The sequence below is a fragment of the Scyliorhinus torazame genome, chromosome 19 (genome assembly GCF_047496885.1).
Source record: "Scyliorhinus torazame isolate Kashiwa2021f chromosome 19, sScyTor2.1, whole genome shotgun sequence".
Lineage (NCBI taxonomy): Eukaryota > Metazoa > Chordata > Chondrichthyes > Carcharhiniformes > Scyliorhinidae > Scyliorhinus > Scyliorhinus torazame.
This window is the reverse complement of record NC_092725.1, coordinates 83,801,526-83,815,167: the sequence shown is the minus strand read 5'-3', so window position 1 is coordinate 83,815,167 and position 13,642 is coordinate 83,801,526. Positions and strand designations below refer to the sequence as shown.

General features: G+C 49.1%; 1 protein-coding gene across 5 annotated transcripts in view; it reads left to right on the top strand.

The window, feature by feature from the left end:
- The window catches only part of ttc38 (tetratricopeptide repeat domain 38), a 146,443-nt gene extending 133,942 nt beyond the window's left edge, over positions 1–12,501 (top strand). For all 5 annotated transcript variants that reach the window (XM_072484627.1, XM_072484630.1, XM_072484626.1 and 2 more), the window contains one exon: positions 10,624–12,501. In XM_072484627.1, the coding sequence (XP_072340728.1) occupies positions 10,624–10,717 (94 nt within the window). In that variant the 3' untranslated portion in view covers positions 10,718–12,501. The remainder of the gene's footprint in view (positions 1–10,623) is intronic.
- The last annotated feature ends 1,141 nt before the right edge of the window (positions 12,502–13,642 follow it).

Sequence of the window (13,642 nt, the reverse complement as noted above, 5' to 3'; positions counted from 1 at the left end):
CTCCAACTCCTTCAGCCCTGCAAATGTGCCCCCTATAAACAAGTCCTGGAAGTATTTAATCCCCACATGCCGCCACCCCTGGAACCTCACATCCAATCTTGCGGGCAAAAACCTATGGTTATCGCGAATAGGTGTGCACGACGACATACCCTCTAACCCCAAGTGCTGCCTCCACTGACCCCATGCCCTCAAAGCCGACACCACCGCTGGACTAATGGAGGAACTGGCTGCCGAGAATGGCAAAGGCGTCAATAACAAAACCCTCAAGCTCGATGCTGCCTCCACCCGTCCCCAAATCGACGGCTCCTCTAGGACCCACTTCCTAACCATCGCATTGTTTGCAGCCCAATAATAGTTTATCAAGTTCGACAACGCCAGCCCCTCGTCTCGTCCTTGCACCAGAAAAGCCCGCCGCACCCTCGGGGTCTTCCACCCCCACACAAACCCCGAGATCAATCCATTGACTTTCCTGAAAAATGACTTGGGAACAAAGACAATGAGGTTCTGAAACACGAACAGAAACCTAGGCAGCGCCATCATTTTCACTGTCTGCATGGGTGGCACGCTGGCGCAGTGGCTAGCACTGCTGCCTCACTGCATCGAGGACCCGGGTTCGACCCCAGCCCCGGGTCACTGTTCCGTGTGAAGTTTGTATAGTCTCCTCGTGTCTGCGTGGGTCTCACCCCAAAGAGATGTGCAAGGTAGGTGGACTGGCCACATTAAATTGCCCCTTAATTGGAAAAAAAAGAATTGGTTACTCTAAATTTATATATTTTTAATTTCGCTGTCTGTTCCCGACAACGGCAAAACATCCCACCTCTTAAAATCTGCTTTCATCCCCTCCAGCAATCGGGCCAAGTTCAACCTATGCAGCTGGGTCCAGCTTCACGACACCTGAATACCGAGGTATCTAAAGTCCGTCCCGACCACCCTGAACGGCAACTCCCTTAGCCTCCTTTCCTGACCCCTAGCATTGATCAGGAACACCTCACTCCTTTCCCATGTTCAATGTCTCTCCCGAAAACTATCCAAATTTCCCTAAAATATCCAGAAACTCTCAATGCAGCTCAACAGGTCCAAGATCTATAATAACAGATCATCCACGTACAGCGAAACCCTCTGCTCGACATCCCCCTGCTCAATCCCTCTCCAATGCCTCGACGCCCTGAGCGCCATTGCCAATGGCCCTATCACCAAGGCGAAAAGCAATGGGGAAAGCTGGCATCCCTGTCTCGTCCCACGGGGTAGCCCAAAGTACCCCAAACACACTCGGTTCATCTGCACACTCACCATCGGGCGCCTTAAATAAAGGCGAACACACATTTGCAATCCTTCCCACCTAGCTACGTATTGGCAAACTTTGAAAATCACAATTGTAGCAAGACTGTGTTATTTTTGTACTCTAAACCCTTCATAATAAAGGCAAACACATATTTGCAATCCTAAATGCTTGCTTTACCTCCATGCTAACTCTCTTCTTTTACGAGCGCACCCAAGTTTCTCCGAATATCAGTACTTAACAAGCTTCACACCTTTTAAACTATATTCTGTTTTTCTACTCTTACAACCAAAGTAAGTAACTTCACACTTCCTTACATTGTGCTCCATCTGCCATCTTGTTGCCTATTCACTTAACCTTTAGCCACTCTTTATTCTCCCCAGTTTACCTTCCTACCTAGCTCGTCAAATTTGAAAATTACTCCGTGTCTTCAACCGAGTCATTAATATAGATTTGAAATAGCTGAGGCCCCAGCACTGATCTTTGTGGGACTCCACTGCCTGACCACATGAAAAATCCCCCTTTATGCTCACTCTTAGCTTGCTATCCATTAACTAAACCTCTATTCATGTTAAAATATTACCCCCAACTCGATGAGCCCTTATATTGCCTATTAACCTTTTGCATGTCACCTTATCGAATGCCTTTTGGAAATTTAGGTATCTACATCTACTTATTCCTCTTTCTACTAGTTTCTAGTTTCATTTAGTTTCATCCTCAAAAAACTTTAATGGATTTGTCAATCAAGATTTGCCAGGTCAGTGGAATTTCAAACCCATTACCATTATGCTTGTAACTTCTATAATTTAGATTTACTAGATTTCCTGATAATCCTCCGCAACCTGCTTCCACTCGATGGATCCCGAGATGGCTGATACATCCAATGTGCGATCTGCAGACTCTGCCACATGCTGGGAAAGTAGTTGGAAGGGTCAGGCAGATGAGCTGTTTGGAGTTTTGAGCACCCCCCCTCCCCCTACCTCTCCTCCTGAACACCTCAACCTTGCCTCTGCATGCTCCTGATAAAGTCTCTGAATATGCTTGGTACCTTCCTGAATAAACCTTTTCTCCTCAGGGATGCTTTGAAAACACTCATTGCACATTTCCACTGAACACTTGGGAGTCTCGGATGTGGGCATTGCTGGTTAGGCCAGCTTGCCATGATCTAGATCCGAGTAAAAGTACCAATCATGAAATGGAACCAGTTGTTCCTTTGGGAGTAAGAATGCTGTTAGGTCTTTCCAGATTACTTAGCTTTAACTCTTACTGTTTTGCCAGATTTCAACACTTTAACCTAATTGCTCCGACAATACTAAATATGTGTGCTCCAGGTTCAGTAGGAAGGTTTGTCAGTAGGCTGCAGTTCAAACGTAACTGCAAGAGCACACAAGTTGTTTGATATCAAGAATGAAATTCTTCAGTTTGTTGCTCAAATTCTTTATTGCCTGGAAATCACAGTAAACAATAAGGAGGGATACACTTGCTCTGGAGTTAGTTCAGAGAAGATTCACTCAGCTGATTCCTGGGTTGAAGAGATTGTTTTATGAGGAAAGTTTGAGCAAGTTGGCGCTTAGAAGAATTAGAGGTAATCTGACTGAAACATACAAAATTCTGAGGGGTTTGACAGGGTAAAGGCTGAGAGGATGTTTTTCCTTGTGGGGGGAATCTAGAACCGGGGGACACAGTTCAAAAATAAGGGGCGAAATTCTCCGGTATCGGCGCGATGTCCGCCGACTGGCGCCCAAAACGGCGCAAATCATTTGGGCATCGCGCCGCCCCAAAGGTGGGGAATGCTCCGCATCTTGGGGGGCCGAGCCCCAACCTTAAGGGGCTAGGCACGCGCCGGACAAATTTCCGCCCCGCCAGCTGGCGGAAAAGGCCTTTGGTGCCCCGCCAGCTGGCGCGGAAATGACATCTCCGGGCGGCGCATGCGCGGGAGCGTTAGCGGCCGCTGACGGCACTCCCGCGCATGAGTAGTGGAGGTGGGCCCTGATCGCGGGCCAGGCCACCGTGGGGGCAACCCCCAGGGCCAGATCGCCCCGCGCCCCCCCCCCCCCCCCAGGACCCCGGAGCCCGCCCGCGCCGCCTTGTCCCGCCGGTAAGGTAGGTGGTTTAATCTACGCCGGCGGGACAGGCATTTTAGCGGCGGGACTTCGGCCCATCCAGGCCGGAGAATCGCGGGGGGGGGGGGCCCCGCCAACCAACGCAGCGCGACTCCCGCCCCCGCCGAATATCCGGTGCCGGAGAGTTCGGCAACCGGCGGGGACGGGATTCACGCCAGCCCCCGGCGATTCTCCGACCCGGCGGGGGTCGGAGAATCTCACCCAAGGGTTCTCCCATTCAAAATAGACATGAGGAGGAATTCCTTCTCTGAGAGGATTGTTAATCTTTAGAATTCCTTCTCCAGACAGCAGTGAAAATTGGATCATTGAATATATTCAAGGCTAAATTAGACAGATTTCTGATTGTCAATGGTATGGGGGCAGGAAAGGGGAGGTGAGGCCACAAACAGATCAGCTATGATCTAATTTAATGGCTGTGAAGCCATAATAAGTGTAATGGCCTACTCTTGCTCCTATTTCTTACGATTTATGGAAAGAGGGAATATAAAATCAAAGAATCCCTACAGTGCAGGAGGAGGCAATTCGGCTCACCAAGTCTGCACCGACTTTTGAACGACCACACTACATAGGCCCAATCCCCCATCCTATTCCTGAAGCCCCACCCCAAGGGACATTTAGCATGACCTATCCACTTAACCTGCACATTTTTGGACTTTGGGAGGAAACCGGAGGAAACCCACGCAGACTATGAGGAGAGATTGAATAAACTGGGATTGTTTCACCTAGAAAAACGGAGGCTGAGGGGCGACCTGATAGAATTTATAAAATTGTTTCTGAGGGTTTTTCTTTTGATTCAAAACAACGGGCGGAGTTTTACCGTGCTGTCGCAATGAGAACGGGGTCGGAAAATGCGCGTGCCGTTCAAAAGTCCATTGACTGGGATGGGATTGGAAAACCCCACTGCGGGAGAAGCTATAAAATTCCACCCAACATGTTTTTATGAAAACAGATGTCATATTATCAATTTAAGCCTACTTGGCTGTCTGGAAAGCCTTGGCTTTGAAGGACTGTTGTCTGGAAAGTAACATAGGGCAGGATACTCCACTCCCACGCCGAAGTGGCCGCGCCGTCGTGAACGCCGTCGAGGTTCACGACGGCGCAGAACGGCCCCGGTCCCGACCGATTCAGGCCCTGACAATGGGCCAGGATTGGGGCCGCGTCATCTACACGCGCCAGGCCTTGTCGCCCGCGTAAAAGCAGCGCCGCATAGATGACGCGGCTGGCGCCGCATAACGGGCATCATCCGCACATGCGCAGGTTGGCCGGCGCCAACCCGCGCATGCGTGGTTGCCGTCCTCTCTAAGTCCGCCCCGCAAGAAGATGGGGGACGGATCTTACGGGGCCGCGGAAGGAAGGACGTCCTCCTTCAGAGAGGACGGCCTGACGATCGGTGGAGGATCTCCCCTCGCCCCCCCGCAGGCCGCCCCCCCCCCCAGCGTTCACGCACCGCCCACGACTGCAGCGACCAGGTGTGGACGGTGCCGGGGGGAACCCGCCGTTTTGGCCTGGCCGCTCGGCCCATCCGGGCCTCAGAATAGCGGGGGTGCCGGAGAATCGCCATTTTGGGTGTCTCCAGCAATTCTCCGGCCTGCGAAACTCGACCGGGCCGTTCCCGCCGCTTGGGAGAATCGCGGGAGGGCGTTGGACTGGCGTCCCCAGAAATTTTGCCGGCCCAGGCGATTCTCCCAACCGGCGTGGGAGTGGAGAATCGCGCCCTATGTTCTTGACATGGTTAATTAGGATTAGGGGTGCCTATCACTTCCATTTAGCTTGTTTTATAATGCATATATGGCCTGGATTTTGCTGTAGTCATTAATAAAAAAACTGTCACACATTCTGTCATTGCTCCCCTGTAACTGATAGAGACATGCGCTGTTAAACGGCTGTCATTGATTTTACACTTCACCATAGAATGCACTGTTGAATTCCCACCACACTGAAATCATTAGAAATCACTGAACTGATGACAACTTGACATTTTGCGCTATTAGTCATATAAAAACCCCTGGATTTTAACTGAGGTGCAACTGGGCTGAAATGGTGTACCAAATTCAGATCACTGCTGAGCAGCTTGAAAAAGCTCGTTTTACATTTATGGATGTCATAAATTCCCATTATGATAAGAAGAACATTTTTTGATATTTTAAAAGTGTTTAATACTTCTACCCTAATGTCAAATGCACATCATCATTTATTTCCCTCTCTGGAAAATGTTAATTAATAGTGGAAGTTTCAGTGCATATTACTTCGAAACTCAAAATTATTTCAAGATCTGAATACTGCTCCCAGAGCCAGAAAAGCCTTTTCCCCATACAGTAGCTGAATATTGGAAGGGTAGATACTGGAAGATATTGGAAGAAAAGATCCTTTTTCCTTGTACCTTTTTAATAGTTTTCGAGCGCGATCTAACCAGAAAAAAAAAAGTCAGTTCTGGGTGATACTCTTTTTTTGCAGGCCTCCGCGGAGTAGCCCCGCCAAGGCCGCACTCATCAGTGCAGGGAAAATGGTGCCCCGATCTCTTGACCCCCCCCTGATGTGACCCCGAGACCCCATCAATGCCCCAACTCACCTGTTGGGGGGTGCTCGAGCCTCCCCGCATCCTACCTCATAAGGGCAGCAAAACCCAGGCCTGATCCCCAGCATGGGAAAAATGCCACCTGGAAACCTTGGTACTGCCAGCCAGGCACCCTGTCAGTGCCCCTGCCAGCCTGGCAGTGCCACCTGGGCACCCTGCCAGTGGCAGGCTGGCACTTGGATGGCATTGCCAAGGTGTACAGGTGACACTGCCAAGGTGCCAAACTGGCAGTGCCAAGGTGTCCGGGTGGTAACAGCAGTGCCAGGGTGCCACCCTGCCCAGATACCAACCACTCAGGGGCCTCTGATCGCATGGGAGACTGCACAGGGCTAAATCGCTGGCTTTGAAAGCAGACCAAGACAGGTCAGCAGCACGGTTCAATTCCCGTAACAGCCTCCCCGAACAGGCGCCTGAATGTGGCGACTAGGGGCTTTTCACAGTAGCTTCATTGAAGCCTACTTATGACAATAAGCGATTTTCATCATTTCATTCATCAAGTGCCGTTCCACCTATTCCCCGTTTGTGCGGATTTGTGCTAAACGGCACCTGGCCTGGGTCTCCTCGTTAAGGCCAGCAGATCCCGAGAGCTGGTACGATCTGGCGCGGCAGAGTTAAGGGTGCTTTTAAACTCTAACAAAATAGAAAATAAATGCATGTACCATATGTAAATCAGAGGCACATTGCAACTTCAACCCTAATGAAGTTAGATAAGCTGAATGGATTCACAAGAAGTCACAAACATATATCTTGCAAAATGCTAGGTAGAGGATCCCTGACTTCTATCTTGCATAAAGCTCTTGGGCAACGCTAAATTGCATTTGCAGAAATTAGCAGATGCAGATACTTGATGCACAATGGAAAATTAAAAACTCTCAGTGTGTGACTGGGGTCACCCAGATCTGACCATGGAATGTAGAATAGCTCATAGCCCGATTCACAATTACAATAATGCACTCTGGCATAAAATTTATAGTTGTTTTCCATCTACATCAACCATAAGAAAGGAAGACTGCATAATAACCTTCAGCACATTGGTACTTCAACCTAATTATCCATTTTCAGGTTGAATAGCATGCTTAATTAGAAAAATAATTGTTATTCCATGGGCTGCTGCTAGATAGGTAAACTGACCATCTGCAAATGGTCAATGTGTGTGTGATGTAATGGCTGCAAGAGAACATCAGCTTTAATCAGCAGAATTACAGAAATTGAGTGACGCTTTGCGCCGGGCATGGATCTGGGCGAGTCGGGTGAATAGCAGGAAAGGCCAAAGTCGCGATTCTTGCTGGGTGTGAACCATTTTGTGATTCACCTGACCCTCTTACGATGGCGAGCTCTGGATCACATCCAAAAATGGTGAGAATATCATTAACCCTCATTTGCATTGTTGCTCGTTTTAGCCTTAGTTTAATTGCTCTTGTTCTATCACCTTTGCTCTTGAGTCGCCAGGTATCTATCTGATATCGCCACGTGGTTCAAGTCCGAGTAATGATCAATAATCCAACACACCGCTTAGTAAGAGTTAAATCAACGCACATTTATTATATACAGTAATCAATATTATACATTAATTCTACTTCTAAGCTACTTCCTACAACAATACTTAACTTTGGAAATGGCCCACCAGGTCAGGGAAGCCTTTCGTATGGGTTCTGAGCCTGCGGGATTCAAAGCTGGTACGGGTCAATAGCCAGGAGCGCCTATCTCGCAGCGAGCGTTGAAGTAAGACTTACGATTTTAGCGGCTGTTGCAGAAGGTCAGCAGAGGGTCTCGAAGGATGGAGAGAGGAGAAGATGGTGAAGAAGGGTCGATTTGAACTTGGACTCTATTCTTATAGTCCCAGGGGCTTCCCGCCTTTCCCGCCTGTACCTGGTTCCAAGTGATTGAACTTCGTCCAAATCACTTGGTTCGATATTCTCCAATGCTGGAGCGATTCCTTGATCGATGGGCGGTTTTGGGGTGGTCGTTAACCTCTCTTTGTGTAGGCTCCTGCTGGCGCCGAAAAGTCTGGGTTGGCTTTGTGTGTCTAATTTGTTACACATTGTTCCCGGGGATTGCTACTTAATATTCAGATGGCTGGTGTGTTGTTATGCTGATGGCTGCAGGTATCGATTCTGTCTGGCCTCCCCAGAGGCAAATACACAGTTTTACCTGCATCTGCTTGTTTTTAGTCCTGTTGGCTGATTTTCCCATCAGCCTTTTCCGTTCGCCATTTTAAATGGGGGTTTGGCCATTCTAATCGGGAGTTAGCCATTTTAACTGGCTACAGCATTAATTTCAATCTTATTAACAATACTGAAGTCGAATGCAGCGGCCTCCCGGGAATTACCTGACTCCTCAGTGGGAAATCATTTTTTACTTATCCAATTAAGGGGCAATTTAGCTTGGCCAATCCACCTACCCTGCACATCTTTGGGTTGTGGGAGTGAGACCCATGCAAACACGGGAAAACTGCAAGCTCCACATGGAAAGTGACCTGGAGTCGGGATCGAACTTGGGACCTCAGCACCGTGAGGCAGCAGTGCTAACCACTGTGCCACCGTGCCACCCCGAGTGCACTGCAGGGGAGGGCATCTGAGCACGGTCTCCCTAATGTTCCCAGCTTCTGATGTGGCTGCGATGAGTGTCCAGAGCGAGGTTTGCCAGCACAAGAGGCTCGCGGATGGCACTCTGAGAGAAGGCAGGACATGTAAAGGTGGGGAGGCTTGGGGGAGTTGAGAGTCCCGGGGTGGAAGTCCTAACTAATTGTCAGTCTCTCTTCTCCAATTCCTTAAAGATATAACAATGTCTTGCGGCAGCTGAGGTGGGCAGACGGCGGAGACGTCAGCAAGGCCAACAAAGGCTGGAGGCTGCAACCCATGTGCAGGGGGCCCCAATTATCCCTCTGTTCCTCCACACTTCCAAGAATCCTGCCTTTAACCCTGTATTCAGCATTCAAATTCAACCTTCCAAAATTAATCACTTCACATTTATCTAGGTTGAACTCCATGTGCCACTTCTCAGCCCAACTCTGCATCCTGTCAATGTCCTGTTGTAACCTGCAACAGCCCTCGACACTATCTACAACTCCACCAACCTTCGTGTCATTGGCAAACTTACTAACCACCCTTCCACTTCCTCATCCAAGTCATTTATAAAAACCACAAAGAGCAGAGGTCCCAGAACAGATCCCTGCGGGACATCACTGGTCACCGACCTCCAGGCGGAATACTTTCCATCCATTACCACTCGCTGTCTTCTTCCAACATTGGACAGCTCTCCTTCTTGTCATGCTGCCTGTACTGACAGCTGCTGGCACTGCCGCCCAGGTGGCATTGCTGACTCTGCTTCTGGTCCTCCAACCCGTTCGGGAGAGTGGGGTGGCTCGTCTCTCTTCCATAGCATTGAGAAGCCTTGTGAGGTCACCATCCTCCAAAGCAAGGAGCAAGTCTACGCGCTGACATGCTTGTGTATTGAGTGGGAGTGAGTGGTGAGGGAGCACTCCCTTGTTAGCGGCGAGCAGCTAAGGGGCGAGCCAGGCGAATCAGACAGCGAGGCAGGCAGTAATGTTGAGAATCTTGTGGGGGCTCATTTTTGGCACTAAGTTCTGTTGAATATGGACGTGATCTCGCCAATGAGGGCGTTGCGAAATACCCTGCCAAACGCATCCAAAACCCGGACTTTGAATTTTTCCCATTGAATCGTGCCCGCCATTTTCAGAAAAAGCAGGAGGTGAAGCACCTGGGGCGGGATTCTCCGACCACCCGCCGGGCCGGAGAATCGCCGGGGGGGCGGCGTGAATCCCGACCCGATGCTGGCTGCCCGATTCTCCAGCGCCGGTTTTTCGGCGGGGGGTGAGAATCGCACCGCGCCAGTCGGGGGGCGTTGGCAGCCGCGCACCTGGTGATTCTCCGGCCTGCGATGGGCTGAGTGGCCGCCCGTTTCCGGCGGATCCCGCCGGCGTAAAATACACCAGGTCCGTACCGGTGGGACCTGGCTCTGCAGAGTCCTCGGGAGGGGGGGGCGGGGTGATCTGGCCCCGGGGGCGGGGGGGGGGGCCTCCACGGTTGCCTGGCTCGCGATCGGGGCCCACCGATCCACGGGCGGCCCTGTGCTGTGGGGCACTCTTTCCCTCTGCGCCGGCCGGTGCAACAGTCCGCCATGGCCGGCGCGCAGAAGAACCCCCCTGCGCATGCGCTGGGATGACGCCAGCACACGCTGGCGCTCCCGCGCATGCGCCAACTCGCACAGGCCGGCGGAGGCCCTTCGGCGCCAGCTGGTGCGGCGCCAACCCCGCCAGTGCCGGCCTAGCCCCTGAAGGTGCGAAGGATTCCACACCTTCCGGGCGGCCCGACGCCGGAGTGGTTCACGTCACTCCTCGGCGTCGGTACGGCCCGCCCCGCCGGGTAGGGGAGTATCCCGCCCCTGGCTCCTGAAACTGCTAGGGGAAGTGGAATCAAATACTTCACGTATTTGAAATTTCTCATTAGTTTAACAATGGTGTTGATGTTTTCAGATGACCACACTAAGTACATGTACATTATTATTCCGTGGTGCAATTTCAGATCATTCAAATAGAATAGTATAAGCAAGTGGAATTTGAATCTGTATTGATTTGCTCTAAGCTTTGTATATTGCTAACTTTTAAACTTTTCTTTCACCAACAGGTGCCTATTAATGGAACGAGACGCTTTGAAACCAAACTCTCCGATGAATGAAAGACTGACTCGCAAAGTCACAGCACTGCATAATGTAGACTAAATCAAGACTAAGACGCTTGCAATTTAAATGAGACAATTACTTTAATTTGGGTGATGGAGATCTGCTTGTAATTATGGTGGTTATTATTATTAAAGAAGGGTGCGATGGGGACAGGGCAGGAGAGGGACAGGAAGAGGAGAAAATGAAAAGTGGAAAGGAATACAAAAACATGGTGTGAGAGTGAGGGAGATGGAACAAGCAGTGGAAAAGGAAAGGGGCAGTAGCTGGTGATGGGGTAAGTGGGGGGGGGGGGGGCACTCAATTTGCTTTTATACTAAAATTAATGGAGTAAAATATACTGAAATTTTCATGTGTAAGGATCCAGAACCAGCCTGTTGTTAACTGATGCTCATCGTCATGCAATATTAAAAAGCAATCATTCAGAACAGACTAATGCGCTAAGTTATCAAGAAGTGAGCATGTTTTTCTCATATGGTAGCTCAATTCAGAAGGGATATAAGTTCCTATTTCAACGGCTGGAGGTTTCTCCTTGGGTAGAATGGAAGATGTGCAGAAAGCTGTCTCCTAACAGCTGTACAGGCAACAAACTAAGGTCTGAAAGTAATCATAGAATTTACAGTGCAGAAGGAGGCCATTCGGCCCGTTGAGTCTGCCCCAGCCCTCAGACAGTGCACCCTATTTAAGCCCACGCCTCCACCCTATCTCCATAGCCAGTAACCCCACCTGCCCTTTTGGAGAATAAGGGGCAATTTAGCTTGGCCAGTCTACCTAACCTGCATATCTTTGAACTGTGGGAGGAAACCGGAACACTCGGAGGAAACCCACACAGACACGGGGAGAAAGTGCAATCTCCACACAGTCACCCGAGGCCGGAATTGAACCCGGGTCCCTGTAGGTGAGAGGCAGCAGTGCTAACCACTGTGCCAAATTGCCTTAAAATTGTGATAGGTGCAGGAAAGTACCTCTTGTCAGATTTCAGATTGGCACATTACTCTTTATACAATGCTTATTCATGACTAGCAAGCAAGATAATGTAAATGGCCATTTCACTGTTCACAGTTTTGCAAATCAAGCTTTCATAATGTGTTTTCTGGGGAAAAATGTAGGCTGCCATTTTTGTGTGGACACTCTTTATAATATAATCAGAACACACAAGATATCAAGCTTGTGCAATGTCCAGAATTCACAATAAATCCTTTTCCATTGGTATACTCGAAACAATTGGGTTAACCCTCTCCCTGTTAATTCCTGATACCGAGACTAACTAACCAACTAATTTGGCAACTTCCCTTCTCGAGTTGATGGTGGTCAACTCTGTGTGGATCCCCATTCTAGCAATGCAGTCTCTGATGCTTTTGCTACAGATGAATACAATGGGCTGAGAAGGTGTGTGCATGCTGGTCTGTTTTCACTGGGCCGCTTGTTGGCCAGCTGAATTTTGTTTTTCCTTGTCTCTTCTAATGCCTCAACAGTCAGTCTCCAGAGGTCAATGCTGTTGGCAATTGTTTTTCAGTTTCCCATGTTACTGTCAGCCAACTTAATATCTTGCAAATGTCCTTGTCTTGGAGGTATGATGCCCAGTAGGTCATGACGCAGCAGCCAGTTCACCAAATATAGGGGCTTCAGGTATATAGCTGCCATCCATCTGACAAAGTAACCGAGCTAGCACAAATGTCACAGGTTTAGTAATGAGTAAATGCTGATTGTCACAAAGGATGAACTTTACAAGACAATTATGTTTTAAAATGTCTGTCTTAACTTAAGGTGAAACAGAAAATTATGCAAAGGGGGATGGTGGAGTCAGAATAAAACCTCTGTTCAGAGATATGCCTGTGTGATTTTGTTACCATTGGAAATAGAAATTCTAACAGTAATCCACGGGACCGATTTTATGGTTCCAATGGGATGAGGGAGGTGTAACGAGAAGTGTGCATGCCGCTCGCTCCTGCCCCCACTATAAAAGAATGATGTATTAATTTTTTTAAAATATATTTGTATTCAAATAATGATATCCATAACAACTTACAAACAATCATCAATAAGAGTAATCAAAATACAATCCTCCTAATTTGAGATTTTTTTTCTCTTATTTCCATTAAACCTTTACTTTTTTCCCTTCCCCCCCCCCATATCCCATCACCCCTATCTCCCTCCCTTTACCTGCTGGCAACAAATAGATCTGTAAATAGAGACAAGAACAGCTTCCACCTTGTCCAGAATTCCCAATCTGAGCCACGAAGGGCAAACCTAATTTTCCCAAGTTTAAGGAATTCCACAATAACCCCTAACCATGTTGATCTTCTGACTTCCATTCTGATAAAATTTGCCTCCAAAACAATCAATGTGGCAAAGGCCACCACATCTGCTCTTTACTCTTCAATTAGTGGACCTGATATTTCAACCTCCATAATTATTTTTTATCAAGGCTTTTTACATTTATACACAGAATACCAGAAGAACAACACATCAACCCAACAAATAGCCACAGATCCCTAAACCCCCCCTAACACCAACAGCCCTCCTTCCACATCCCCTAAACCTTGCTGATACCCCAATTCTCCGTGAAGAAATCAATGAACGGTTTCCACCTCTGGGTGAACCCCACTACCTCCGTGGAGCGAAATTGACCTTCTCCAACCTTAGGAATTCTGCCAGGTGGCGCACCAAACCCCTTTGGCGGCTTTGAGTCCCGCCAACCCAACAAAATCATCTCCGGGCTATCAGGGAGGCAAAGACCAATACATTGGCCTCCCCCCCCCCCCCCCCCCCCCCCCACCTCCCCGCCGGGACTCCCGGGTCTTCCGACACACCAAATATTGCCACCTCCAGACTATGAACCACCCCCCACACCCAACATCTCGGACATCACGTCATCACGTTTGCGAATCCCTGCCAGAACCCTCCTCAGTCTTGGACATGCTCAGAACATGTGGATGGTTTTGCAGGCCCCATGTGCAGCGCCCA